This window comes from Rattus norvegicus, chromosome 5 (genome assembly GCF_021556685.1).
Source record: "Rattus norvegicus strain SHRSP/BbbUtx chromosome 5, alternate assembly SHRSP_T2T, whole genome shotgun sequence".
Taxonomy (NCBI): domain Eukaryota; kingdom Metazoa; phylum Chordata; class Mammalia; order Rodentia; family Muridae; genus Rattus; species Rattus norvegicus.
This window is the reverse complement of record NC_141538.1, coordinates 116,526,435-116,554,380: the sequence shown is the minus strand read 5'-3', so window position 1 is coordinate 116,554,380 and position 27,946 is coordinate 116,526,435. Positions and strand designations below refer to the sequence as shown.

The 27,946-nt window shown below is 42.9% G+C and overlaps 1 protein-coding gene and 1 long non-coding RNA gene across 26 annotated transcripts in view; one reads left to right on the top strand and one right to left on the bottom strand.

Annotated features, from left to right (window-relative positions):
• The window catches only part of Fggy (FGGY carbohydrate kinase domain containing), a 395,164-nt gene that overhangs the window by 74,326 nt on the left and 292,892 nt on the right, over positions 1–27,946 (bottom strand). For all 25 annotated transcript variants that reach the window (XM_087548101.1, XM_087548107.1, XM_087548106.1 and 22 more), the window contains 3 exons: positions 22,514–22,661; positions 11,249–11,323; positions 4,943–5,063 (listed from right to left, as the gene is read on the bottom strand). In XM_087548101.1, the coding sequence (XP_087404227.1) occupies positions 4,943–5,063; positions 11,249–11,323; positions 22,514–22,661 (344 nt within the window). The remainder of the gene's footprint in view (positions 1–4,942; positions 5,064–11,248; positions 11,324–22,513; positions 22,662–27,946) is intronic.
• Positions 110–27,946, top strand: LOC103692418 (uncharacterized). Its single transcript, XR_015620356.1, has 8 exons — positions 110–237; positions 13,707–13,846; positions 13,944–14,061; positions 14,365–14,759; positions 16,676–17,244; positions 17,540–17,601; positions 25,434–25,682; positions 27,050–27,946. It is a non-coding gene; the product is annotated as an uncharacterized LOC103692418 (long non-coding RNA).

The window sequence follows — 27,946 nt, the reverse complement described above, 5'->3', positions numbered from 1 at the left end:
GATGCATACGGGCCATGGAAGTGCTGGTTCTCTGACTCATCTCCAGCGCAAGCCATGCTCCTCAGTCTGGCAAGAGTCTCTTCTACCATCTCGCTTCTCTGTTTTCTAGACCACATGAACCTACTCTCCTTGGGATTTCTTGAGCCAGGTTCAGGGTCCTTCCAGATGTCCATGCAAGTGCCTCTTCTCCACAGCACGAATGCAACCTGAGCTTTCCTGTGTCACTGCTTTAAAATGGTGAGACAACTTCATCGGCCCTTCCTTTCTCCTGAACCTCCCTCATGTCTTTACCATGTGTTTTACTTGCTTAGCCTTGTGCCTTGCCTTGCAAAACTGACAATGTATGAGGCTATGGCCTCCACTCTGTCTCCCACCATGTCTCTGACACTTAGAGCAGGGCCCAGGCCATCAAGTAAATGGTGAAAGAATGGGTCTCTTGGCCAGTGGCTTACACAGTAGACATGAGACTGAAGTAGTCATGTGACTGGAATGTCATGTGAAGGTAACTAGGGATCTGCCAGGTGTAAAGCCATCTACATGACAAGTCCCAAGGTTGAAGGTTCACGAGGATTTCACATGCTGTTCTGGATTCTTAAGATGATTTACACTTCTGCTTCTTCACTCACTTAACAATGTGATACTAAGTTAGGGATCTCTACCTCTCCCGACCTCAGTTTCCTTATCTGAAAGATGGGGATAAAATTCCATCTACTTTCACAGGATGACTCTTGATTTTCTAATCAACAGATGATGGGAAGTGCCCCAGGGGAAAGGTGGATGGCAGAAAGGCTTCTTTTAGACAAAGGCTGCAGCCCTCCTCTTGTCTCTCTAGGGAAGAAGCTCACTTGGTAACTTACCTACCTCCTCCAGCTCAGGTCAGCTCAGGCCACTAGGAAACAGAATCCTACAGACATCTTAGAGGACTTGAAGAATTATAAGAAGCCCTGCCTCTCCTCTAGATGTGCTACTAAGCCACCAGGGAGAGTGACAGATCTGAGAGAGGCTCAGGCCTGGCTCACTCCCTGATTTCTTTCCTCTGGAGTCCTTCACCATCTCTTTCTCTCTCCCAGCCCTGGTAATCTCAGGGCCAGTGGCTGACACAGACAGAAATAAAAATTTGAAGATTAGTAGGGATCCTATTTGGAAAGTTCTATGACAGAAATGCTTCCTTTAGATAAAAGCTGCAGTTCCTTTCTTCCTCTTCTAGGGATGCTCACTTGCTAACTTACCTAGCTTCTCCAGGTCAGGTAAGTTCCCATCATACCCCTTACAGACAGCCAGGAAACAGAAACCTAATAGATAGGCTGGTGACACAGCACTCACTCAGACAGAACTCATGTTTGCATTCTGTGTGAAGCCATGCTGGCCCTTACTGTTAGACTCAACATGGCCAAGAGGAAGGGCTCTTTGTGGATTTCATGGGAGCTGTCGAGCAGAGCTATGGGGAAGGAAAAGGACACCCTGAGGGTAAAGACAGATACCAGGCCACACAGAAGGGTACTGGTGGCCTGGTCAGAAATCATACTACACGCCTGTATGACCTGTTAGCACCCAGGCCCTCTATTGGCCTAGAACTATTTTTAGGAGATAGCCTTCCAATCTCCAGCCTTTTTTGCCACAGATCCACAACGTCACAATTTCTGAGTGGGACCCAAGCTGTTTTCTTGAACAGTAGAGATCAGGCAAACCCCTGGGAGCTCCTCATTAGCTCTCAGCCTCAGATTGGCCTGCCAGAGTTGGAATCCTGGCTTCCTTGCTGACACAGCTGTGCAATATTAGACAGGTGATTTAACCTCTCCATACCTCTGTTTTCTCATTTTCGAAGGACCCTCTGGCTGTAGCTGAACTAAGCTCCTATCTTAGGCACAGTGCCTCCAGCTCCCCATCCCTAAGCTTAGGGAATGGAAATAAGTTAGCAGCTATTGGGGCGGGGGTAGGGGGTGGGGTGCCTCCCTGGTTGTCTAGGTTTCCCTTACCTCTGTAAACAAACCATTTATTCAAGTTGGCCAAGTTTAAGTAAGCTTCCCTTCCCTGCCTGGCCTTGTCACCTCTGACCCCTGGGTTTGTTCTGCTCTTTTGCACATTGGTCCAAAGACAATGGGAATTTTGCTGATTGGTAATGGACTTCTTGGAGACATCTTGTTCTTTGTATTCTCAAGCCAAGTACTTGACAGCCTGTGAACCCAGGGGTGCTTGTGAGTGAGTGAGTGTGTGTGTGTGTGTGTGTGTGTGTGTGTGTGTGTGTGTGTGTGTTGGGGGGGGGGGACTAAAGGTCAGAATGGTGATACAGGAAGAAGAAAACCCTAGAGAAATTGCCAGCCCTAAAAAAGTATAATTTATAAGACTCAACATTTAGTCCCAAGTCTGTAAGAAGATTACAGTTCCTTGGTACATGCATGCAAACTGTTTTTGGAAATCACAGTTAAGTCCATGGCCAAGGTACAGGAAGTGCCTCTAGTGCCCATGTCATTTCCCAAGGTGGTATAGCCCATATTCCCTGCATTAATGGAGCCGGCTTTTCCTAACCTTGCCAAAATTGCTCATACTGTTTTTAAATTGTCTTTTTCTCTGCCATGCCTTCTTCTCTGGGGCATCGGGCTGCCTGCAGGGAAGAAGTGAAGCAACAGGCTAGCATCACTTGCTGCAAGCTAAGCAAGGACCTAGAACTCAAACTCCTAAGCATCCCTCAGAACCGTCTACAGGAGCTACATGACAACAACGTTGTTTTTTCAGAAGATGGACCCCAGGCTCTCACTAGTGACTTCCCCTACTGCAGACAGCTGGCCTGCTACTCTTCCCACTACTCTGCTCTGCAATTTTTCATTCAGATGTCTGAGAATTTCCTACTATGCTGTGCTTTGTTCTAAATTGCTCTGGACAGGGAGGGAGTGCAGAGCAATTGCAGTGCTTAAAGGTACCAAGGGCCTCCTCACCTTTCCCCAGGCTTCTTTCACAGAACAGACTCAAGTGCATTCCTTTCTCTGAGCCTGGGTGAAGGCAGGAAGAGGGAGGCTTTGCCTGGAATGTCAGCTATTTTATCGGATGCATTAATGAGTTTAGCAGAAGTCAAAGCATTTGAAGGCAGATGCACTGTGCTATCCTTTGTCAGTCATGAGCAGAGGAATTTCAGGCAAAGAAAAGGTCTCTTTGTTCCCAACTGTAACCGGCCAGTAGTTAGAGACAAAGGGTCCAATTTCAGTCTGAACCCAAATAGCCACTAACAGCCTTCCATTCAGCACCCAAAGAACAACAGATCCCAATGCAGAGCTTGTGGCAAAGTGGCATTCCCTGGTTTCTGACGCGCAGGGACACATGACTAGAGGACGGCCCATTTTCGCCGTAGTGCACAGGCTGTGTCCAGGTCACATCTGGCCACCATGCTCAAGGGTCCTCTTTTCTGCATTTCCTGCACTGAAGCTGGCACTAACCTGCGTTCATCCAGGTGGGATGGGCTTTGGGTAACTGAAGGCTGAAAAGTGGGAGCCCATAGAGCAGACTTCAGGCCTGTGTCTTATCTGAGCCACCCAGCTGATGTGGCTTTCATTTCTGTCTACTCCACTCTTCCCAGTCCACTTCTGCAGGTTTAGTAAACCTTGGAACAGGGCAGGCATCATCAAAGGAAAGGAACCTGGCTCAACAGCACAATCCTGATTTATGGAAGCCCATTGAATGTGGCTCCCTTTTTCTTGCTTGTTTGCTTGACTACATTGCTGCCTACTTTCTAATTTGGGCAGTTGGGGAGAATTAAATGATTGCAGTATGATTCCTATCAACATCCTAGCCACTTGGCTAAGGGGAGCAGAGCACAGGTTTCCCTATATCCTAGACCTATCCTTATCACTACACGCTTTTTCAAGCGATTCCCCAACTTACGCCCCAGTCTATCTATAGTAGTATAGTAGTAAGTAATAGGTATGTATTTTGTTCCATATTTAGTACCTTATATACAGGGATCAACTGAACCTGTCACCCAGATAAAAGCCCCATATCTGCATGGCCTGGAACAGGAATGATCTCATGTGGAAGGAACATAGTGGGTGGGTTCATAAGGAATGGAGCCCAGGGTAAGGTGGGCTCATGGCAGGCAAGAGCAGCTTCCACGGACCCCACTGTCCTCCTCTTGTCTTGGTACCTGGTATCTAAGTACCCAGCAATGGGTACTAGAGGGAGTACCAGTCACCAGGAGAGACTTGGAGAGAAGATAGAAGAATGGTGAGAGTATTGGCCCACAGAGACAGGGCTCTAGGTCAGGGTTTGTACCTCTGCAAGGTGTCCTCCCAGAGAGCCTTTCCTGGAGCTGTCAGCTCTTCCCAAATGCCAGTCCGCCACTGTCCCTAACCCCTCTATCCCCATCACAAGATGCTCAGTGCATGACTTTATGATAAGAACTCCTTATCATAAAGGGAAGGAATCTCTGCATCTGGGTCCCTTTGGGATTACAGGCCCATTTTAGACCTTGTCCACAGCATCTAGGATCTGTGTTCCTTTTTTGATAGCCTGATCAATTGTCCTGGGCTACACAGTCCAAACCTGAGCAAGGTCCTATTATGTTTTTCCCCCTCAGAGCTCTCTTCTCATGATGTATTTATTTTGTCTGTCTGCTTTTTGCCTTTTGGGGAGTCCTTGAGCTTCACAGAGCCCTGGTCATGTTTTATTCATTTGTTTATCTTCAATATTCCTCCCAACGCTTGGTTCAGAAGTACTCAAAAAAGATGGGTAAATGCTCCTTGAATTTAGATCTGTCCTTGCCAACTTTGGTGTCTTGCTTAGTAACTGCACATATCTGAGAGTGCCTTTTTCCATCATGAAGACATAGATTTTATTGTTACCTTGATAACTTGAGTCACCCACAATGGCGCCTTATCCTCAGCCTGCCTTTACCCTTCACCTCTGCTGACACCCCAAGTTTCTCCACCAGCCCTGCCCCTGCCCTGAGGCTTACCAGTAATGTCAGCATGCATTTGCACAAAAAGGGGATTCTTGCTTAGGCCTCCACATAAGAAGAGGGTACTAAGAGAATGTCCTGCTGCTTCCATGGTCTCAATGATGAAGCGAGTCCCGAACTTAAGGAGAAAGCAGAAGAAAACATTAGGGTGGCAGTGAAGGCGAGCCAGCAAGAACACGTGTGTTTGGCATGTGCTTGGCTTGGCATCCAGCACTCTCTGCATTACCCCCCTAGAGATTTGAGGCTCAGAGGGGTATGTCTGTGACCACACACTCAAGCCATGATCACATAGCTGGTTCACACACAGAATTGTACCCTGGCCCTGAATGACCCCAAACCTCTGTAGTCACCTTTTGCTTCTCTCAGGATTAATGTGACATGGAGTAAAACAGTTGGGCTGCTATCACAGCTCATGTGTTTACTTTTTATATCATTTTAATTCTGTATGGGATTATAATAAAATTATACCAATTTCCCCTTCAAACCTTCTGATATACCCCTCCCTATCTTTCAAATTAATAGTTTCCTATTTTATTAATTGTTCTTACACACATATGTGTGTATGTGAGATGTGAAACACACACACACACAAACACACACACACACACACACACACACACACACACACACTGAGGCGGGGATGGGGGAGTAAGGGAGGGGGACAGGGAGAGAAGAGAGAGAAAAACCAAAAATAACAACCTCCAGCAACAAAACTAAGAAAAAATGCAAAACCTTTGGCTAGCAAAAGAGGAAGAGAACTAAAACTGCCTTTAAATGTGTTCTAATCATGAGGCCTCTGGACAAGCTTCCATTCCCAGCCAGTCCTTAGTGAGCTGGCATGATCTAGAGGCACACACTATGGTTGGCTCTGGGCCAACCTTCTGCTGTATTCAAGCCTTCTGCTGTAATACCTGTAATATCTTCTGGAGATGCGCTATCCCCATTCCCACCTTGTTGAGTCTACTATTTACTCAGTAACTCTTCTATGGCTTGAGGAGAGGATCCTATCTTAAGGCTATCAAGTGAATCTTAATGCATAATTTGTAGTTTGGGTTTGACTATTTAAGCAGCTGTGACCATAATTTTCGGGGGGATGTTCAAAACCTAGGCGCTCAAAATTCCTAATTTATTTGAGGATTAATTTTTTTAAAAAAGAGATAAACTATGACATGGCATTAAAAAGGCAGTCATGGGGTGATGTTAAGAAATGACTCTGAAGAAAAATGAGGAGAATATTTTTAGTGGACAGGGAGGTCTTTGAATATTTAGTTTTGGGAGACGGCAATGCTGTAGGTATGAGGATGGGAATGAATTGCTGGGTAGATGGGGAAGGAGGTCAGGGAACATAATGGGTTACAGATCCTGACGACCCAAGCATCTTAATGAATGGTGAATCAGCCATGGAGAGACAGGGATGGAGAAGAGAAATGAGCTTATATTATAGTTTTTAGTAAAAGTGAAAGTGTTATTGGGAAGTTGGTATTTGATGTATACTGAGGGCAAGAGGAATGAGGTCATTGGCCCAGGTGAGAAACAAGGTTTGGGACCCCCACAGCGAACTGACCTAGTGTCAGGCCCTGAGGGGTCAGGTCTAGGTAAGTGAAGTGCCCCCGAGATAAGGGTGCCTACAGGGACATCTTCCCTGGCCATGGGAGTGCCTCCAAAGAAAGGAGGAGCAAGAGGGTAATTTAGGGCCAAAGGATATGACAGCTGCATTGGTTTATAATAAATATTGAGGCACTTGGGCTGGAACAAAAGGCTCAGCAGTTACAATAAAGACGTCTTAAGAATTTGTCGAAGCTGCCCAGGAATGGTGAAACATGAATTTAGTAAAATGTGGGCCTTCAACAATATCTATGGCTACATTGTGTTTGCAAGATGAAACATGTAGCATACAACGTGATGCCTTTCCTAGTGAGTATTGTTCACTCTCTCTAGATGTTCTTCCTTTAGTTTTGGGGACATCATGAACTCCAGGAAAAACAGTCACACAGAAAACAGAACTTATGCATAACATCAGAAGGTTAATAGATGTTCATAACTCCATCATGGATTATTAGAGGACCACTGGTTGTAGGTTACTTTGATCTATTCTAAAGATTGAAATCTAAATAGCTGAAGGCATGAGCTTTCATTGACATTAAGAAGCCCTACCTCATCTGATGGGCAGTTCACCTATTTCTTCTATCCAACTGAAGATTCCATTCTCATTTACTAATGGGATAAATGATTTAATATTCATTCAGTTGCATGTGGATTGCTGAAAATGGTCAATGAAAAGAAATAAAACATATGTCCTGTGACATGGCATGACACAGTACTGTATCCCTTAGAAGCTCCCAACTGCTGGTACTTGGAAGTGCTTACAAAAGAGCTCTTCGGGCTAGGAGGTTCAATGGGTGCTCTGCTGCACATGTCAATGTCATCTCTAATTTTAAGACAAACTAGAAAACTGAACATCGTTAACCCACTTGGACCATGTGATTAGCAGGTCTAAGACTGGGGTCATTGGGAAGCCCATTACTGGGAAAGGAAAGGAAGGACATGAACAAGAGGCACTCCCTTCAGTGTGTGACAGCCTGTCTCTCATTTCCCACTCTGGCAGCTCTTTGCAGGGCTTTTCCTTTAGCGTCCCAGACTCTACTGTGAGACGATACACCCTCTTGAAATGCCCACCAAAGGGCTTTGTGCGAAAGTGCTTCTGTGCTCACCTTTCTGGAAAAAATGTTTTCATGGAGAAATTTAAATTAAAATTAGGCAATTCCAAGGGGACAGAGAACCAAATGCAAATCAAGAGACTTCAAATGCAAATAGTACTTTTTAAGGGTTTATTCTGAAAGGAGAACTACAGACAGACAAGCTGTGGACTAACCAAGTGGCTGACAGGTCTTTCAAAGAAACCAAGCAAGAGAGTTTACTGCATGGAGAGCTTTCACATAGTCCTGAGCTAAGGTTTCTTTCTTTAACTTCATTCCATGGCTACAGAGTGCCAACCATGGATATTACGATAGAGAGGAAACTGTTTAACTTATCAATAAGGAATAGGTGCTAAAGCAATATTCAAGAAGAAGGAAACATTTTTTCCCAAGATGAACATTATGGGAAAATATCTGTTATCAAAATGCTTCATTAAAATGCACATTTTTGCCTAGAAAATCAGTACACTCAGATACTTTTTCAAACAGATGGAACCCCTCCCAAATTTAATTGACTCTATAATAAAGCTTTATCAGGAAATCTGTCTTAAAATGTCTTCCCTGCATGGAATTATAAAGGTCATTAAGACAATAGACAGAAAAAATAGGATCGCTTTAAATGTACGTATGGTCCATTAAATATAAGATTGATTTCCCAACTGTGTTACTTGAGAAAACAAAGCTGGCTCTTCCTCCCTCCTCTCCTGCATGCATTATTAACTTTAATCTTCTTTTGCATTCCTGGGCTTCCTGCTGCAATGTTCTTACCAGGAGAAGTACCCTGTGAAAAAGATTCCGGGCCAAATCAATGGCGTTTTCTGATATGTGTTAAGTAAAAGCTGCTTTGGGAATGCCTGAAAACTTATTTCACTCATGTAGCTTTTATGAAAAGATCAAAGCAAATCACACCAACAAAGTAGAGAGAGCAGGGGCTGGGGCTGAGATGGACACAGGTTCTCATTCCAACTAGTGTGCACTTGCTGTAGGACCCTGGCAAACAGCCTGCCCTCATCTCAATGGAAGATTTCATCTTCTATTCATGTTCTCCATGTTGATAGCTGTCAGAACTGTCTGGCTATTTGTTTGCCTCCTTCCTTTGTTTGCTTGTAGTTTCCATGTAGAAAGCAGTTTGGTTGGTTTCATTGAACTGGTCAAGGTATTAGACAAGAGGGAAGTTGCTTAAGGGAGAAACGCTCTGATCTGTAGTCTACAGGAGCTGTGTGGCTGAGTGGGCAGGTTCCATATGCCTCTGCAGTGGCTCTGCAGAAGGGATGGTACTCTAGTGACCGGGGAGCTCTGTTCTCTAGACACAGGTCACACCTGGGTAAGTATAAGTACTATCAGAGCATTTGTGTTGGTGATATAGATAAATATGCATGTATCCATTTAAGAGAATAATACTATAAAAACAGCTGTTAAAAAATAGCGACTGTCATATATCTGCATAGCATTAACAAGCAAACCAAAAATTTTTGGTTAAAGATAGAGATAGGCTCAGAGGTAGGGTGCTTGCTTCACAGGGTAAAAGTCTTGGTTCAATCCCTAGCATAACCAGTACTGCCACCACCAGTACAAATAATAATAATAATAAAATCATCATCATCATTATCATGGGTTTAATGATGAATAACAGTGTTTAAATACAAATTTATTTTTTTCCTTTCTGAAGCTTTTTTTATCATCATGAGAATTTTGGTTTCTTTAAAAACACAGAATATAAGAATATGTTTTAGTTTTAATCTCAGGTGTGAGACAGGGGCTGCTTCAGATTGTCTATAGCAGCTGACTATGATTTGCTTTGTACTCTAGTAGGGAGTGCTTATGCCAACTGCAGAAAGTTTGTATAACTTTGTGACATGTGGAATTCTGGGAACTCTTCAGAGACTTGTATAAATGTTAGGGCCCCGAGAGGTGGTAGGTTTTTGGTTGCTTGAATAATGTTGGTTGAGGTTCATTAAGTACTCAGGTGCAAAAACAGAAGGAGGAAGAGAAGGAAGAGGAGGAGGAGGAAGAGGAGGAGGAGGAGGAAGAGGAGAAGGGGAAGAAGGGGAAAAAGAAGAAGAGGAGGAGGAGGAAGAGGAGAAGGGGAAGAAGGGGAAAAAGAAGAAGAGGAGGAGGAGGAAGAGGAGGAGGGGAAGAAGGGGAAAAAGAAGAAGAGGAGGAGGAGGAAGAGGAAGAGAAGGGGAAGAAGGGGAAAAAGAAGAAGAGGAGGAGGAGGAAGAGGAAGAGGAGAAGGGGAAGAAGGGGAAAAAGAAGAAGAGGAGGAGGGGGAGAAGGAGAAGGGGAAGGAGGGGAGAAGAGGAGGCAGAGGAGGAGGAGAAGGAGGAGGAAGAAGAAGAGGAAGAGGAAGAGGAGGAGCAGGAGGAGGAGGAGAAATAATTAGATATCCTGATGGCAAAGATTAAACTTTGTCCTACTGAATGCAATGCCCCTAATTACAGCCACCCCCTTTCCCATCTATCTCTTTTTCTCTCCTTTCTAGTGTTAAGGTTTGCAAAGGAGGAAGAAGAGGTGTGGAGAAGTGTGGGAGAAAAAAGAACCCACAAAGTAGTCAAAGAATGGATACAAAGAATAATTATAGCAATTAGTAATAAGCTGGAATGATGGCTCAGTGGTTTTGAACATATGTTAATCTTACAGAAGACATGAATTCAATTCCCAGCACCCACACTGTGCAACTCCCACCACCTTTCATTACATCTCCTAAGTCCAACACCTTTTCCTGGTTTCATCACATGTGTCCTACATAGCCATAGTCATACACATATAAATAAATCTAAATCATAATGAACCATGGGTTTAATGATGAATAATACAAATTTAGTAAATTTATTTTTCCTTTCTGAAGTTTTTTTTTTAATTCTTTTTAAAATTCACAAAACCACTGCTTTATTCTTGGGTTACAGGCCTACTATAAGATGATGATCTCTATGACCCACTCTTGTGGATCAGCTTCTAGACCAGAGGTTCATGTGTGACATGTGTGATCGTGGGGCATTAGAAACCCCTGGCAGCCCATCTGTGGAGCACTGCTGCACAAGAAGACCTCTTAGGCAATGCATGAGCTCCTAGGGTTTGGTTTTCATGTTGAACTTCACTTTAAGAACCTCTCAAATTTCAGATTCTTGCCTTAGTCATTCTGAGCTGTTATGTAAATCCCTAACTACCCCAAACCAAAATGTTTCTAGGAAGGTTTAAAATTGAAGGGAACCATATAACGAAATCTTTTATAAAGAGAACTATAGTATGTAATGTATAAAAGCAAACATTCTTAATAGCAGCTTTCCAACTGCGCATGTTCTGGGAACCTGCCTCTCTGCTTTATTGAATTTAGAAGATATGAGACAAGTGACAAGCATTGATGCTCAAAGGCTTCCCTTTCCATTGGCCTTCATTTCTGTGGTCTATCATGGAGGCAGGTGAGAACCCTTGTCACCACTGCTGTCTGGACAAGCAAACAAGTCTTGTGGCAACCCCTCTTCTAATTAAGAAACTGCCACAAAATCCTTGTGGTGCCTCTCAGGAACCTCGTGGCTCAGAACATATCAATAGCACAAAGTTTCATTCTGATTTGCTTTGTTTTGGAAATTTCACTAAAGCATCTTACAGCAATGGCTTGAATAGTGGCCAGGTAGAGGACGGCAAGATCATCAAGATCCCGAGACAGCGTCAGCCCAGTGACCTACAGGGAGGAAGAAAGGAGAAGGATGAGGGACCAAAAGCAGCTGACATGCATATAAACAGCTTCTGGGGACTGTGAGCATGCTCAGACTTGCTTTCTGGCTGCAACAAGTTCATATGCAAATCCCTTGCTTTGTGGGCTAAACATGGAATGAACTAAATTCTTTAAACTTCAGACTCGAGAGAAAAAAAATCCCTTCCCTATGCCAAAAATATTCTTTATCCTCGGATTGAACCAAACCAAACCAACCAAAATTAAAAATAAACAAACTAACACATAAACAAACAAGCCTCTCATAAGATTATATTTGATAGTTTTAACATGAAATTATATGTGATTAAATGAGTTATAAATAAGTATCTTCTGTGGCTTCTACAAAATAGAAAATGGCATTTTTCTATAAGATGCCTGTGAATTCAGTTTCTGTCAGAACTTAATGTAACAGGACCCAAGGGTTACTGAGGGTAAATAATATGTCTCCTACAAATGTTATACCTACTGGAGATAATTTAAAATCTATGGTTTGCGAAGCAATCCCATTAAAATCAATCAGAACCATATGAGCAGGTCAGTCTTCCTAAGACTGCAAAGATGAATGGACTCTGGGTGTGGTACAGTCAGTCTGTTCACAGCCCCTTTCACATCTCTGTGTTAGTGTTCTTGTGGGATCTTTAGAGAAAGTACAGGCTGATGTCATCTTCAAGCTTGTGGGCATCAAAGGAGAAACTGATCTACCTTAGATCAGTTTCACTTTAGAAAAAGAGAAACTGACCTATGTGCATGCGTGCTTCTGATTTACATGTGTCCGTGGACAACTTTTGGAAGCTGATTTTCTTCTTTGACCATATAGGGTCCTGAGGATCTAATTCTATTTGTCAGACTGGGTGGCAAGTGTGTTCCCTGGATGAACGCCCTCACTGGGCCTCACGTTAGATTTTCACAGTATGAAAACTTATTTATGTGCTATAGGTGGTATGGACTGAACAGTCTTGAACTACATACAGCAGGTGTGAATATGTAGTCAGCAACAAGGCTGAGTGAGTGGTCTGCCAAACACCCCTGGCCTACCTTTCAAGCCTTATTTGGTTGCTCTCCAGACAGGGTATTCTATTGCAGGGCATAGACATCATTTTTTTTTCTTGCTTTCTCCTTTACTTAGTTTGTCAAACCTTTTAAACTCCATCTGCTTTTGTCTTCTACGCTCTTCTGTCCCTTAATCTTGTGATTCCTGCTCATTGAGAGAGCCCATTCGTAACTGTTCTCTACAGTGGAGCTAGCATGATTCTTCTTCTTTCCACCTGATCGCATCATTCCCTTTTAAAGTCTAGCACCAGGAAGATAAACTGAGGCATAAGAATTAAGAATTCAAGGTCAGTTTAAGCTAACTAGTGAATTCAGTGTAACTGGGACCACACAGTGAGACTCTGTCTCAAAAACAAACAAACAAACAAACAAACAAACAAACAAAGTTCCACTCTCAGAACTCCACCAAATAAAATACTCTGGTCAATGTTTCCATGTTACCTTGGCACTAGAGAGAGAATGAAGTCTGTGCAGATACGGCTTTCTGGACAGATATGGCCCCCACTAACCCCTGCAGTATCTACTCTTACTTTCCCCATGAATCATGCCATGTTCCCACTGTTCTGAATCTTTCATGCATGGACGTTGTTGCCTTATTCTTGGCTGAAACCTGAGTTACCAGGTAAAAACTACGTCTTTGATACTGACACACAGAAGATTGAAACGTTATGGATCAGTGCAGAAAGGAATTCTGAGACCCAAACTACTAATGTGAAGAAGTAGGCACGAAGCTATGCCTGAGCTGGTGGCAGCTCAAAGCCCCCACCCCAGCACCATCCTGCAACTGAGGGCTTTGTTCCTTGAAACAATGTCTGAGACTTCTTATATAAAAATAAATACCAGGCCAATAGCTTTGGATCCTTTCCACCAGCTCATAACTCAATCATCCCGTTTAAACTAGTCTATGTCTTGTCAAGTAGTAAGTTACCTCTCCTCAGGGTTTATTCTTCTGTTTGGATCAGCCTTTGGATAAATCTTTCCTGCCTCACTATTTCCAGGAATCTTCTCTCTCTGCCAGTGTCCTGTCTTCTAATCCTGCCTGAGCTCATTGGCCAGAGGATTTTTAGTGACAGTACATAATGCTTCTACATAGTGCATAAAGATTCTGTCTATATCATTCTTTCTCCTGATGTCTGATCCTTGTATAACAATAGTTACTGCTTGGATGCTTAAATATTCTCAGATATGAGAGGATATTTGCTTCATAGCTTCAAAGGAAAAGGAAATCATTAGACATGTTGAGTAACTTACTTGATGTTCGTAATTCCTAAGTCCCCACTCTTGTCCTTCCTGATCCTAGGAGTGCTTCTTATGAGACTGGGGTATAAACAGCTTCTAGAAACTCACAAAAGTCCTTGTGTAAATGAAGACAAGCTACCCTTGGTGGCAGAATAAAGTAGATGCAACCTTGCCACTGGCCAGCTCCAGTGAATACACAGGGTAAGCCACCTTACAGCACAGCATGCAGAGGCCTGGGTCGTGATCATCGCTGATAGACATGTGGACACTTGCTCACCCTTTGGTCTTTATCTAACAGGGCAACTGACCGTGCTGTACTTTAGGGCTCCCTTCTGGACCTGGGGAGGTAAGTTGCCTTCTCCAGACAGCACCTGGAAGTGGATCAGGCTATGGTCACCTGCATGGATGAACCACAGGTGGGTGTACAGGACCAAATCCAGGAAATGTGTGATGGCAGGTAGGGTGTGGGTCCATTTTGTGTATCTGGGCATTTCCTTATCTATAGTCAATAGGTGACTTAGTTTTTATGTGGTAATGTGGATAATATAGCTCATCTGATATATTTCTCAATTACTAAAAACATGAAGATGTACAAGAATATGACATAACTGTATGTAATTTTTTAATAATTAGTAAATACACATAAGAGTTTCCAAAAGCCATTAGTGTTTAAGCGAAAAGATCTCATGGCCCTTTCTGTAAATTTCTTGTGCTTCCAGAGAAAAGGGACATTTTTGAGAGGGAACCTCTAGAAACTACCAGTACGGTAATCAATGGCCTAAACTTTAACCTGACAGCAGCTGCAGCAAAAAGAGGACACGTTAGCTGCAAATAGCTCTCCTGAAAGGGGAAACAACATGGTCATTTAAAGAGACAACATCCTTCTTGGGAAGGAGTCCTAGACATTTATTGCCACTGTCTGGCACATCAACAGAGAAGCAGCGAGCACAGCTCCACAGCAGCCTCCTGCATTCCTTCATGCCAGCGCCAGGGCTACAGCTGCATGAGAATGAGTGAGAGACATTTCTCCCTAAAGCAAAGAGACACTGTGATTGGGCCTTGATAGCTCACCTCACATGTATGTGCACACAACAGAGGAGCAGCTGTCCAGTAAGTAAGTCCATTTCATTCTCTCAGTTCTGCACTGGCAAAATCAGTCCAAGATGGTACTACCTATAAAATGTCTGCTATGTGGACCACTCAAGAGGGTGAAGGAGACTTAGAACAAATTGTTATGAAAGGTGAATGCCTAGGAGTGCCAGAGATACTGTGTATATGTGTGTGCATGTTTGTGTATGTGTGTGTATGTGTGTGTGTATATGTGTGTGTGTGTGTGTGTGTGTGTGTGTGTGTGTGTGTGTGTGTGTACATTTGTACTGGTTTCAAAAGCTGGGACAGGCCAAATGAGCTATATGGTTCAGCTGAAAGCTGACAGATTTCGATGATAAGAGGAAGTTGAAAGGAAGCATAAATGGAGAGCGTGTGCTGATAAATATGTATTTGCCTGTTTTGAAAGTTGAGGTGAGACAGTCAAATGTGAGGCCCATGGGAAATTTGTGATGGTATGCACATTTTATTTCTTTTGGCTCTTGTGTAAAAGGGGCTTCCCACCACAAACGTGTTTGATGAAAAAATTATTATGAATATTGTATGAAATTACCTTCGTGCTACGTATATAAAGTATTCATAAAATGTGGATGAAGTTCAACTTTGAACTTGGGTACTATCTACAAAATATCACATTAGATACATTCAAAGAGTCTAAAAGTAAAATTTCAAAGTCTGTTTCAGATAAGGACTAGCAATTTAATAATTATAGCAATTTAGTTATACTTTTCTTTCCAGTTGTTAAAGGAATAAAAATTATTGTCTATGTTAGTTACAGAGGTGCTGTAGGAAATATTTCTCTAAGGGTCTCTGAAAACTGTCAAAGACTGGAGCTTGGTGAGGGCTAGTAACACTCAGGAATGAACTGGATGCCCTTAAGAATCCAATGGGGGTTCCAAACACTGTTTCCTCACTCAGTAAGGAAGGCAGTTGGTGGGGGACATCAGAGAAAATTCTGTAGAGGACTTCTGGGGGGAAGAGAAGAACTAGAGAATGGAGACAGACAGAAGCCTGGGAGGATCAGTAACTGTGGGAGTCCAGGCAGGCAGACGCTTAACACTGCTTAAAACCCACCAAGACTTAGGAAATGAAGACATATGTACCAGCACAGCATGGGAGAAAGAATTAGAAAGATTCCTCTCGTCTGATTGTGGAAACACTGATCTATACTCAGCTGTAAAGAAACTGGCAGAAACAATCTGTCACTAGCCAGCTGACCTTAAATGGGGTGATTATCCTGATTTATCACATGGGCACTGAAAAGCAGAAGAGAAAGGCAGAAGAGCACCCCGAAGAGACAAAAAAAGAGGAAGGCAGAGGTCAGAGGGCAGGAGACAGAAATGAAAAGGAGGAAAGCTCAAAATATGATGGCCTTACTGGCTTTGGAGGATAGGCAGAAGGTAACCAACGAGCCTAAGAGTGCAGGAGGGCATCTAGAAACTGAGTGGGAATCCTGGATGCCCAAAGGGAAACCAGGTTCCCAGTCCTACCTCTGCTGGAATTTGGATGGGATGGAAAGTGTATTTTCCCAGAGCCTTCCAATAGGAGTCTCAGCTTTTGGCCATCTGAAGACTAGAGCACGGAAACCATGGGAAAGGGGCATCTTGGACATCTGAGGTGTGGAACTGTGAGAGGATAGGTATACACTGCTAAAGTCATGCGGTAGTGAACACACATATTAGAAGGAAATGCTGGGCTGACACTGTCCCAGTGACCTTCTTCTACCACTGCTTAACTGATGGGACACACTGGCACTTCTCACCTTTGGAGGCTCAGCGGAAGCCATTTTGATGTGTACATGCACCAGTTCCCAAAGTGGCTCTGTACAAGTGTTCTGACCCCTGCATATGGAGTGGTTCTGTGTAAGTGTTCTGGCCCTGCTTTCAGTCTCAGGACAACCTGGATCCCATTTTTGGTCCCTAGGCTTTAGCTCTTCTTGATGTTTCTCCCCTGGACCACTGCAGAAGAGTCTACATGATAGCCCCCAGGCCTGTGACACACGAAAGGATTAGCAACTCCTCCAGCTGGTCTTCTGGATGTTCACCTCAGCGTCTGTTAGTTCCGGTCAGTTCTGGACTAACTTGAAGATACACAACTGGCTGGTGAAGATTCAACAGTCACATGTGGAATCCACACACGGGCCATTAAGCAGACACTCTAGAGTCAGTCACTGCTTGCAACCCACAGTGTGCCTGCTGTTTAGCAAGCATCTCTCATTAAACAGTGACCTTGGAAAGATGCCTGGGCCACTCCAGCTGCATTTTGAACTGACTGACCTCCAACAATGAACCTGCCGGTGTCACATGCTAATGTCCTTTTAAGCTAAGATGCCAACACCAGAGTGACTTCACAATACACAAATACACACGTTGTGTATCTTCAAAGCAAGGAAGAGCCACTCAAACGTCCAATAAGGATAAAAACAGCCACACACGAAGAAATAAAAAAGAAGATGAAGCCATTCTTTGTGATGTTTAGCTACATCTGCTCTGGTAAGCATGTGTCCAACCCATTTCTTTACTTCTAACGCAAGCACTGCTTTTCTTCTCCTCTTCGTCCCCTCTCCCCTCCTCCTTCTCTTCTTTGGAGCTGGCAGTGGACTCTCTAAAACCTGAGGATGTCCTTGTATTCCTGAGTCTCTTGACTCCACCTTCCTAGCTCTGGGATTATAGGTACCAGCTCACCATGCTTAGCTATAAGGCAGCCTTTCTTTTATTTTAGAAGAAGCTATAGAATCACAAACGTTCTCACACAGATTACTATTCACCAAGAATCTGTCTCTTTTAGATAATGATGAAGACAGCTCTAACTCGTATCCGTTTTACTTACCAAGAGAAACAGAGAAAAGGGTAAGTATCTACTTGATGCAGATCTATCTCCTCCCCACCCCTAGCCTCCAGCATCACTTCTGCAGCTGTGCTTGTCATCAAAGGGAAGACGACAGCTGGCCCCATGGCAAAGAGAAAAGTGATGCCAGGAGGCAAAAAAAAAAACTATGTTCCTGAGCTTGATGGGATGTCTGGGTCCTGTCCTGCTCTTGTGAACATCAGCTCTGAAGTAGAAGGGAAACATACAACCAGGAACTGCAAGTATTCTTGTAACCCGGACAGTAAGGCTGAGAAGGAAGGCTCAACTCTTACAAAGAAAAGCCAGGCCCAGAGCGACCCTCAAAGACTATAGTTAGAGTAGAAATGGAGCATGACTGACAGGTTGGTGCCAAGGGCAGCATAGCAAGGACTAGGCTGAGAATGCTCAAACCTAATCCACCAATGTGGACTCCCTTTTTGTAGTTCTCAGCGTATTTAGCAAAATTCAGCACTATGCATATGTCATCTTATGAATCAAAAACAAAAACAAACAAACAAACAAATAGCCAATAAGATTTACACTTCCCTTAAAATGTCAGTCTTTCTTGCCTCTCTAACCTTGAGAAGCTCACTGTTCCTCCTCGACTGTCAAAGAAAGACTGGGATAACTGTTTGACCTTAAGGACTCCCTTGGGTACCTATAAATATATAGGGTACTCACAATGTGCTTTTCTAATACAGTAAGTTTAAAACACAGACACACACACACACACAGACACACAAAGTCAACAGCAGCTTTGATATTTTTTTCAGCCTTTGTTGGTTTTGATGCAAGTTTTAGTTCCATTATTGCAGTTTTAGTTGTCTTGTGGTCATGGTCATTTCCTTTCTTTCATTTAGCTGTCCATTTATCCTAACTTACACAAATATATGCAATATTTTTGATGAATATGTATGAATTTCCCAGAATGGACTCTCAGCCTCCTTAACTGTGTATATGGATTTGCTTCTTTCTATTTACAGATACACCCCAGTTTGTGTGTGTGTGTGTGCGTGTGTGTGTGTGTGTGTGTGTGTATTGTGTTTATATTTGAGAATAAGATATATAGATATATATGTATATACAAATACACCCCCCTCCCCACACACATACACACACATTTAGCATGGGTATGGAGGTCAGAGACAAAGTTAAGGACTCAATTTTCTCCTTCCATTGTGTGAGTCCAGGGAGTTAAATTCAGGTCATCAGGCTGACTTCCGCCCTGCTCAGAGAGCCATATCACCAGCCCCTTTCCTCATCCTTCCTCTAAGTGTTGGCTCTAGTCCATGGATATGCAAAAACAAAAACAAAGTAAAAACAGAACAAAAAACAAAAAACAAAAGAGATGAAAACAAAATAATATTGTTTACATCAAGATAGTAGCTAGCATTGACGAGGCCTTTGCTGCATGTTCAAAGTGCCATTTCTTGTTTCCAGTATGCCACATTATTTTTCCTGTGAGTTCCCCCTGTAAGGGAACTCTATGTCTGAATTTCCCAGAATGTACTTTCGGCCTCATTAACAGCATATGTGGATTTGCCTCTTCCTTTTTTCACACAGACCCAGGTTAGCAGGAGTACAAAGACTTTTCTTTGCATATCTTCACAGGGCTGAGGTAGATCACCACAGCCTGGCATACAGGTGAGACTAACCTTTCCTCCAAATCCACAAAACTACCCCAGCTCTTCAAAGGAAGAAAAGAGATACTGACAGGTAGAGACCTTGACCCCATCTGCTCGTGGCCTGTTCATTCTGTCTTGTTCAACATCAGCAATGTCCAGAGGTTGGGGATCCTATCTGGTTACTCTGACACTTGCTACCGATTACAACGGAAACATTGCTAAGTACACTAAAATCACAGCACATTTTAATTTATTTGGACATTAGCAGTAGTATTAAATATTTATCATATATATACTCACAACCAGAAACCACATGATAATTTGCTACTAGGTAAATTGTTGATCTGCAATTTTTTCCTGGAGCAATAAAAGTCCATGTACCACGAATTACCATTAAGTAAATACTCAGTACTTAATATGTGCCCAGAGGAAAAATTCTGGAGCCCAAAGAACAAACTCCTTGTGCTTGTGATTCTAATTGTGTTGCCTTAACAATGCCAGTTGCTCTTCGCATGTTACCAAGTGCTTCTCCCTACCCTTTTTAAAAGCGTTCCACAAATATAAGAATTATTGCACTTTTTGTATTGATAGCAGTGCTTGGCACTCCCTAGTTAATTAAATTTCTGTGAAAGTATGCATGGTAAATGTGTACCAGTGTTTGTGGGTGCACACAGATACCAAAGAAAGGCATCAACCTCAAGTGTCCTGCTGTCACCCCTTGCCTATTCTCTGAGGCAGTCTCCCTGAGCCTGGGGCTAGGATATTAGAAAGTAGGTGCCACTGATCTTTCTGTTTCTCTATCCTATAGTTCTGGATTTGCAGCCTCCTTGCTTATGGTCACACCTACCTTTTTAAAAAATATGTAAATACTGTGCATTTCAACTCAAGTCCTTAAGTCCTTTGGTCTTTTATTTCATTGCGATGTGTGGACAGTAAATGTTTCGGGGATGAATGCCTGAGATTTAGGACCAGCAAAAGGATAAAGCATGCAGTAGTAATGTGGACTCTATCTAGAACATGAGTTAGCAAAAAACAGTGCACATTCAGGCAGAAGAATCGAACACAATTTCAGAATGATTTCAGAAGGCAGGTTTTTTCTGATGCTATTCAAAAGCGACCTGGAGAGAGCACGTTGGGCTGTTAGAATTGCTTTTCTTCCGTCTTGTCTGGCCCCCTTTATCCCTGTACTGTTGTTATGCAACCTCATATAACAATACCTGCCATACTCCAAGCCCAACCAAGGACAGTTATAGAGGGTGAGGGCTATTTAGAAACATCAAACAAGGGGAGGTGTGTTTATAGGATGGGAAAACTCCTATACAAAGCAAGCCCGACAGGATGTATGGACATAACCAACATAGCCAGGCCCCTGTTTCCCTAGAAGACCCCTGTGCTGAGCATAAGCTTCCTCATCTAATGCAATGGTACTCCATTGGCTCCTGGGCATACTCTGCATCTGACCAAGCAGATTAGGATGTCCTAATGCTGGGGATTCTTAGGTCTTTGGAAGCCAGGCTTGATTTTAAGAAACAGACGGAATAAATCCCCAGCAACCAGGGTATCTGACAGCCTGACATGCTGAGTGCTGAGGCTGAGTCTGACAAATGGTAGTCAGGGCAGTTCTCCAGTCTGTCACTTCAGAGCCACGATCATTTTACCACTCGGCCTGGCTCTGTTTAGGGGCCATCTTAGGAACTGGTAAAACCACATCTTGAGCATCTTTCACTAGGTTTGGCTTCTGCTATTTGTCTCTCTTGTTAAGACTGTCATAACTTTTCTTTTTACTTGTATAAGTTGAATTCCTTCCTATCCTACAGTTTGCCTGTGTCGATTATCAGAAAGCAGAAAGTATAGCTGTGTCTACTTTTGATAGTTCTCTACTGCCTCCTTGTTTGAATTCAGAGGCCCAGCTCACCGTGTATTTCATACACATGCTTCATAGGTTCCAGAACACATTCTGACCTGTCCAGTTTCCTTGTTTTTCCATGACTTTGTTTTACAAAGAGTTGATTTGTGGTCAACTATGTAATAAAAATGATGTTCTGAACTTCATGGAGGCATCATAAAACTATTTAAAACAATCTTAATGAACCTAACCACAACCTTAAATTCCTGAAGGCCTGCTCACCGTTAACATCCCTCCTGAATGTTAGTGGCGTTTGCTCACAGCCTAATTCTCACTTCCCATTTTGACTTTCCTTATACTCCCCTTCCTGGGCTTGGCATTTATGGTTTCTTATCTGGCCTCTTAGAATTCAAAGTTCTCTTCTTCTCTAGATTTAACTTGTTTCGTTCATCGCCAAGCCTGGCTCTCAAAGTTCCCACTAGCCGACCTCCTCCCAGCTACAGATCCTACCTGGCTTGGAAGTGCTATAACCTCATTCAGGTGTGAGGTTGCCTATCTAGTTCCTCCTCCACTCTCCAGCATGGTTCACAATCTTTGTACGGAAAGTTGCCTTAAATATTCTTAAGAGCAAAGAGTATACACATACACGGAGGGATCCATGGCTCCAGATATATAGCAGGGGACAACCTTATCCCATCTCCGTGGGAGGGGAGAGAGGCTTGGTGCCCCAGCGCAGGGGGATTCTAGAGTGGTGAGACAGGAGTGGGTGAATGGGTGGAGGAGCACCCTCATAGAGGCAAAGGGGATGGGGGATGGGGGATGGGGGAGGATGCGATGAGGAAGTTTGTGGAGGGGTAACTGGGAAGGGGGTATCATTTGAAATGTAAATGAATAAAATTATTAATAGTAAATAATAAAAATAATAGAGCTGACTTGATCCCCCAATATTAGTTATTAATTATATTTTTAGCTCAAGTTAAATATGAAACTCTGAAATTCGCTGTGGGCTCAGAACAGCTATGGCTCACAGGCCAGCCAATACTTAGCTTCAGGAAGTGGGACCATGGGTGGTAATATTTACCACTGAGGTAGCGGGTGCCCTGGAGACAGAGATGGAAAACATGACTATGAATCAATGTAAATGTAAAGATGACATAGGCAGGACTTTCAGCCCCACCAGGGCAAAAAGACGCAGCAGTAGTTGAGTACAGGAAATACTAATTTGAAGACACTCTGAGTTGGCTTGGAAACAACACTGGCTAGCAGGTCTTTCAGGAGAGCAGCAGTAACTGGACCTTACCAAGGCAACTGAGAAAAGCCAGCTCTTCTTGGCCACCTTTCCTCAGTTGTTCCCTCTTTTCTTTTCTCCTCACTTTGTGTTTTCCAAACTTTGTAACCCCTTGGCTGGCCTTCACCTCAGTGCATGGACTGGCTTTTACTTACCATGCCCTTCAGAGTCAGATCTGCTAAGGGAGACCGGTTGCCATGGAAATCTGGCCAAACATGTAAATCAACAGTGAGGAAACCCACAGGCTGTGCCTTCTTAATCAGATCCAGGTGACTGTTCAAATATGCATATATACTCTGGCATCTGGAAGAGAAGTGGATTTTGATTTTAAAAGGGGTTAGGGTTGAAAAACAAATTATTCTGCAGAAAGAAACCATTTGCACTTCCATATCAGACCCAGGAAAGAGAACAGGGCTTTCAAAATCTTCAGCAAAGCAGCTACTTTTGTATGGAATTAGGCCCATACTCTCAGAACACACTGTCCTCGCCACACCAGGGCAGCATGTCCCATGGAAAGGCTTGGAGTCAGGAGACCTGGTCAGACACTGGCTTCACTCCTGGTAGGTGTGTGAGCATGAGACAGTTATTCCAAGCTCTGGAACTATCCTCTTCTCATCTGTAGAAACATCCCATCATCTTTGCCCAAGTTACCTCATAGGGTTATTAGGAAGATCTGAGACCACGTATGCAAACATGCAGCATTCTGTAAACCGTAGTGCAATATGGCACACATGCAAGGGATTTATTGCAATCTGTCTTCCTAACTGTAAAAATGATGAAATGACAAATAGAGATAAATACATTCTCCTGGATCCAACGAATGCCAGTCATGCACACAGCAAGGATCGAGAATTAGACATGTGATTCAGAACCACGCCTTGCAATGCTATTGTGGAGGCTTTTCCATTTATACTTCAGTTGATTGAGTTTGTAAAATGGAGAATTGGGATGACCCCCTTAGTCACTGACGTTAGTCAGGTCAGAAAGACGATGAGTGTGGGAGTAAAGACAGTGCTAGTTTCTGTTACTGTTGTCTGCCGTGGCCATGGTGAGCCTCTCTGATCTCCTCTTTCCTGTTTATAACGTAGTATTATACTTTCCTCACTGGGTTGAGTCTTACTGCATGACACAAAGATGACGCTTCAGTAGCTGGGGAATCTCTGGAAAATGCGCCTTCCAAAGTTCTGAACCAATGATCCCAAAGACGGACCAGAAAACATCATAGACATAAAGCATGGGGAATGCCCCCGGGAGATTAGCATCTAGATTACTTCTGCCAAAATTTGTGATTTGCATTTTTAAAGTGCTTTAGAAGAAGTGACTTCTAGTTTCAAAAGCTTCACCTAGTAAATGACCGCTTTTGCAAATGTCAAAAAACACTTAAAAACTGGAACTGTTTTTGTGCTGGGGATTAAACCCAGAGTTTTGAGAATGCCAGCCAAATGCTTAACCACTGGTCTATAAACCCAGGTCCAGGGAAATTCTTTTAGTGAGTAAAAAATTATATGGAATTCATGTGCAAAATGTGTAGAAAAAGAAAACAACTTGGTGTTTGCACACATGAGAGTACAAATTGATGAACGTCTGTTTGTAGCATCCGCAGAGCAAAGGGAGTACTACCTAGAGTGAGGGCTTTGCTGCAACCCTTACTGATATCTGCAGTCCATGCCTTTAGTTCTAGCAGGGGGAATACAATATTAATGGGGAAAAGCCCAATTGTGATTTGCGCGGCTCCTGCCATTCCTGGAGCATGCGCCAAGCTTTCACTGTGGTCCAGGGAGGATGCAGCACTAAGATCCTTTACAGAAGGAAAAGTCCTTTACTATAGGGAAATGTTCACATGACCCCATCCCCACAATTATAGAATATAGTATCTATTTCAGTTATTTCAGTTCAGTTTTAGGAAAGGGCCCTCTGAGGCATCCACAGAAGGGAAGGACAGAACATTCCCATATGATCACATCCTGGCATTCTATCTCCTAGCTCTCCCTGGTCTGACTCAACAGGAACCATATTTATAATAGAAACCTCAAGAACAACCTTTCTCATCAGAAGTCAAGAGTCTGCACTATTTCTAATCAGTCTCCCCTTAGGAAGGGCATCAGTGCTCTTAGGGTCTAATTTTTTCTTTAAAGAAGTGAATGCCCATAAATCTTCTCATTTGCCTTTCAAGGAATCTCAGAGTGGGAGTTTGGCTTCAGACATCTGGGTCAATAGAATCTCTATGCCTAATGACTATTGATTCGTCATTGTCCCATTTACTGAGGGTCTTTGCAAACAGAGAGATTCATTTAGCCTCCATGTATGTGGCCACTCATACACAAATGTGATCCCTGGGGGATGGGGCATATGCTTACCCCTCTGACTCCTAACCTCCTCGCAGCTGCGTGCTTATCCTTTGAATGCAGTCCTTCCCCTACATGCTTTTCCAATTATACCTTACCACGTGTGCTATCTGAGTATATCATTCAAAATGAAGTGCACTTGGAAGACATTAAAATAACTAATGCACATCATCATTCACATAATTTTAACCTTGCATGATACTGTTTTTGGTTTTGACTTTGTTTCATTTTGTATGTTTTATCAATTCTTTCTCAAATGGCAGTCTGCTCTCTTCCAAGCATAGTAACCATAATCCCAATTGGATTGTCCTCCCTCCAAACATGAATGCCAGTCTCATATATCCTGTCTCAGAGCGAGCCCCACTGGGGACGACACAACATAGTCTCAGCAGCCAGAAGGCAAATTCATTGGTGAGCAGGAATACTAGGACTCGCTGAGTCCAGGCTACTCTTTTGCAATGCGATTCAGTAGTCTCTATCTTACACAAGGCTAGGAAGATTCCATGCAGTGTCTGTGCCCTAGGAAATGACAGGTCATTAACAAGTAGTTCATCTCCTTTGCGGTTACAGATTTTATTTCAGGTCGAGTTGCTTAGAATCTTAAATGCAGATACTGCCCTTAACCACTCAAATCAATGCATGTTCCAGGTCCACAGGCTTCCTTTCTCATTTGCTTTCTTCCTTCCAGCACCAGCACGCTATTGCTTCAACTTTTCTAACCCCTCTCCAGATCAATCTCTTCTGCTAGTCCTTGAAATATACAAGATCTTCCACAGTCATGCCTTTGGTACCGTCTTATTTTGTTTATGATGACCATATTCAGAAGCCAAAAGTAAGAATACATGTTGTGGCAATAACAGCAACTACAACACCAACTACACCAGCACCACCAGCACTACCACCACCGCCACTGCCGCCACCACAAGGAAATCACGGAAAGGAGCGACCATGCTATCAGTCTCCAGTCCCTTCTCCTCAGGTATCTGCTCTTCACAATGTACTGACACTCATTTTATACCACTTCACCCCGTCTTTGTCATTTGTTCTCTTCCTTAAGTCCCCAGAACAATCTATTATTTTTAATTTTTCTAATCCTTCTCCAGCTTAATCTCCTTTTTGCTAGTCCGTTAAATATACAAGCTCTTCTCCTAACCTACCTTTGGTACCTTCTAACTCTATTTACTCATTTACATCCCTGCTTTCCTTTTATTACCCCAGTTATCATCTAATGCTGATATGGTCCAAATACATATTCTCATCTCCCTGACCCATAGCAGTCATCATTTCAGAGTCACCTTGGCTATCATCTCAAAGCCCTGTTGTTGGTCATATCGCCTTAGCTACCTGTGCTGAACACAGCTTCTGACTCCCTTGCTGCCTTCCTTCAGTGCAGCTTTGTGTGAGGGCAGTGGGGATGACTTTAGTGTTTCCAAGAATTTTTTAACTGCATCTAGACGTGTCACACCAGAATAACAGTGAACTTGAAGAAATTGATTCTCAGTGGCATTCCATAAGGAACCAATGTGATCAAAAAACAAAACAAAACAAAACAAAATCCCTGAAACAAAAAACAAAAAACCCCTGAGTTACACTAAATGAAATTCCAGAAAATTCAGGGAAAGCTGAGAGCCTCCATTCCACTTGCATCCAGTAGCAGGGCCTTCACAGCTGGCTGCTGCAGAAGACCTAGAGACTTTCTGGTCTTCCCATGTGGAAGGGCCCTCTCAAGTATCCTGGCTTGTTCTGTCCCTTCCTTTAAGGTCCTACTGCAAGGACAGCATCTCCTGTTGTCCCAGTAGTCTTTGCTTTACATTTCCAAAGTTACCACATTTTTTTATTCAGAATTTATCAATTTCAATATATATGCATTTGTTATACTATATGTGAATGCTTATACTCATATATATGAATAATTTCAACAAAAGCAGGCTTTTGTTTTTTCTCTCATCTATCATAAGTGTTCACAATATATGTTATACCCAACAGATCTAACCTTGGCTCAGGTGTCAACCTTGATATATCAGGCCAACATAATCTACTACAAGGTTTGCTATCACCAGGACTTGATTCTGTGACATTTTAAGTTTAGCTTCTATAGGAATCAAGCCAAAGAGAAGAGCTGAAACTGCGCTCAATGGCAAGCAATCTGTCTAGGAGGTGAAACACCTGGATGTCTGACTGCACGCTTAGAAAGATGGTTGCCAGGTACATGTTTGAGCACATCCAGTTTGTTTACTGAATTTATAAGCTCTCAAGACATTTCTATGGGAGATGGGGACTAAAAGGATTATGGTAGATCAGAAGGATCTGTTTATCTTATACTTGTTTATGTATATTTGTTCCTAGAATTTCAAACAGGATTTGCTGAAGCTAAGCTATGAAGGGAGGTGTTCTGTTTTGGTGTCTTCAAAAGGTCCCAAGTCACAGCAAGGAAGCCTATGGATTTTTCCTCTTTTGTGAAAAGACAACTTTATTTTAACAGAGTTCTGTGCTTTTCATTCTAAGACCTAAGGAATGAGAGCATTGTACAAAATAGATCTGGTGTGATAAGATGATAGCAATAGGAAGGTAGAAGAAAACTAATTTTATTCAATAAATATGTATGAGATTCATCAAACTACAGCAAGAAATGAAGTCAAGAGCATCGTTAGGATTACTCTGGAATGGATGGCAAAGCAGTAAAAGACCGCCAGAGAACTAGCTGTGATGAATACTAATGTTGCTGGAATTAAAAAAAAAGCCCATCTTGGAATGCAAGGAGCAGGCATGACAAAGGGAAGGCCTAGGAATCCCTGAGGCCACACGCTGCAGAGAATGTGAGAAGTGAGTGTCTTGTGCATTTACCAAAGCACGAGTCACTGAAAAACATCAATATCAAATCTTTCATGGAGTTGAAAGTGGTAGTGTTCAAACTACAACAGGCAAAGGAGAAGAAAATGACTAAATGAAGACCAAAAGTATCCCAAAGTTGTTGGAGAAATTTAGCTTTAAAGAATAAGAAGAACAGGAAAGCAGTGACACGAGGTCAACAGGGTTGAAGTCCAGGTCTAACTCTAGGCTGAATTCTAGAAATCTCTGATTTTCAGGTTGAGTTTGCAAGCTTATCACATTTCCCCTTTTATCTAATTGCAGCATAAACTGAAATGAGGATTCCCTGCCCTATAGAAGAATGTTCTAGAAGCTATTTTCCATTGAAAGATCTAATTATTCTGTTTCTATTGAGCATTAAATATTTACAAATTG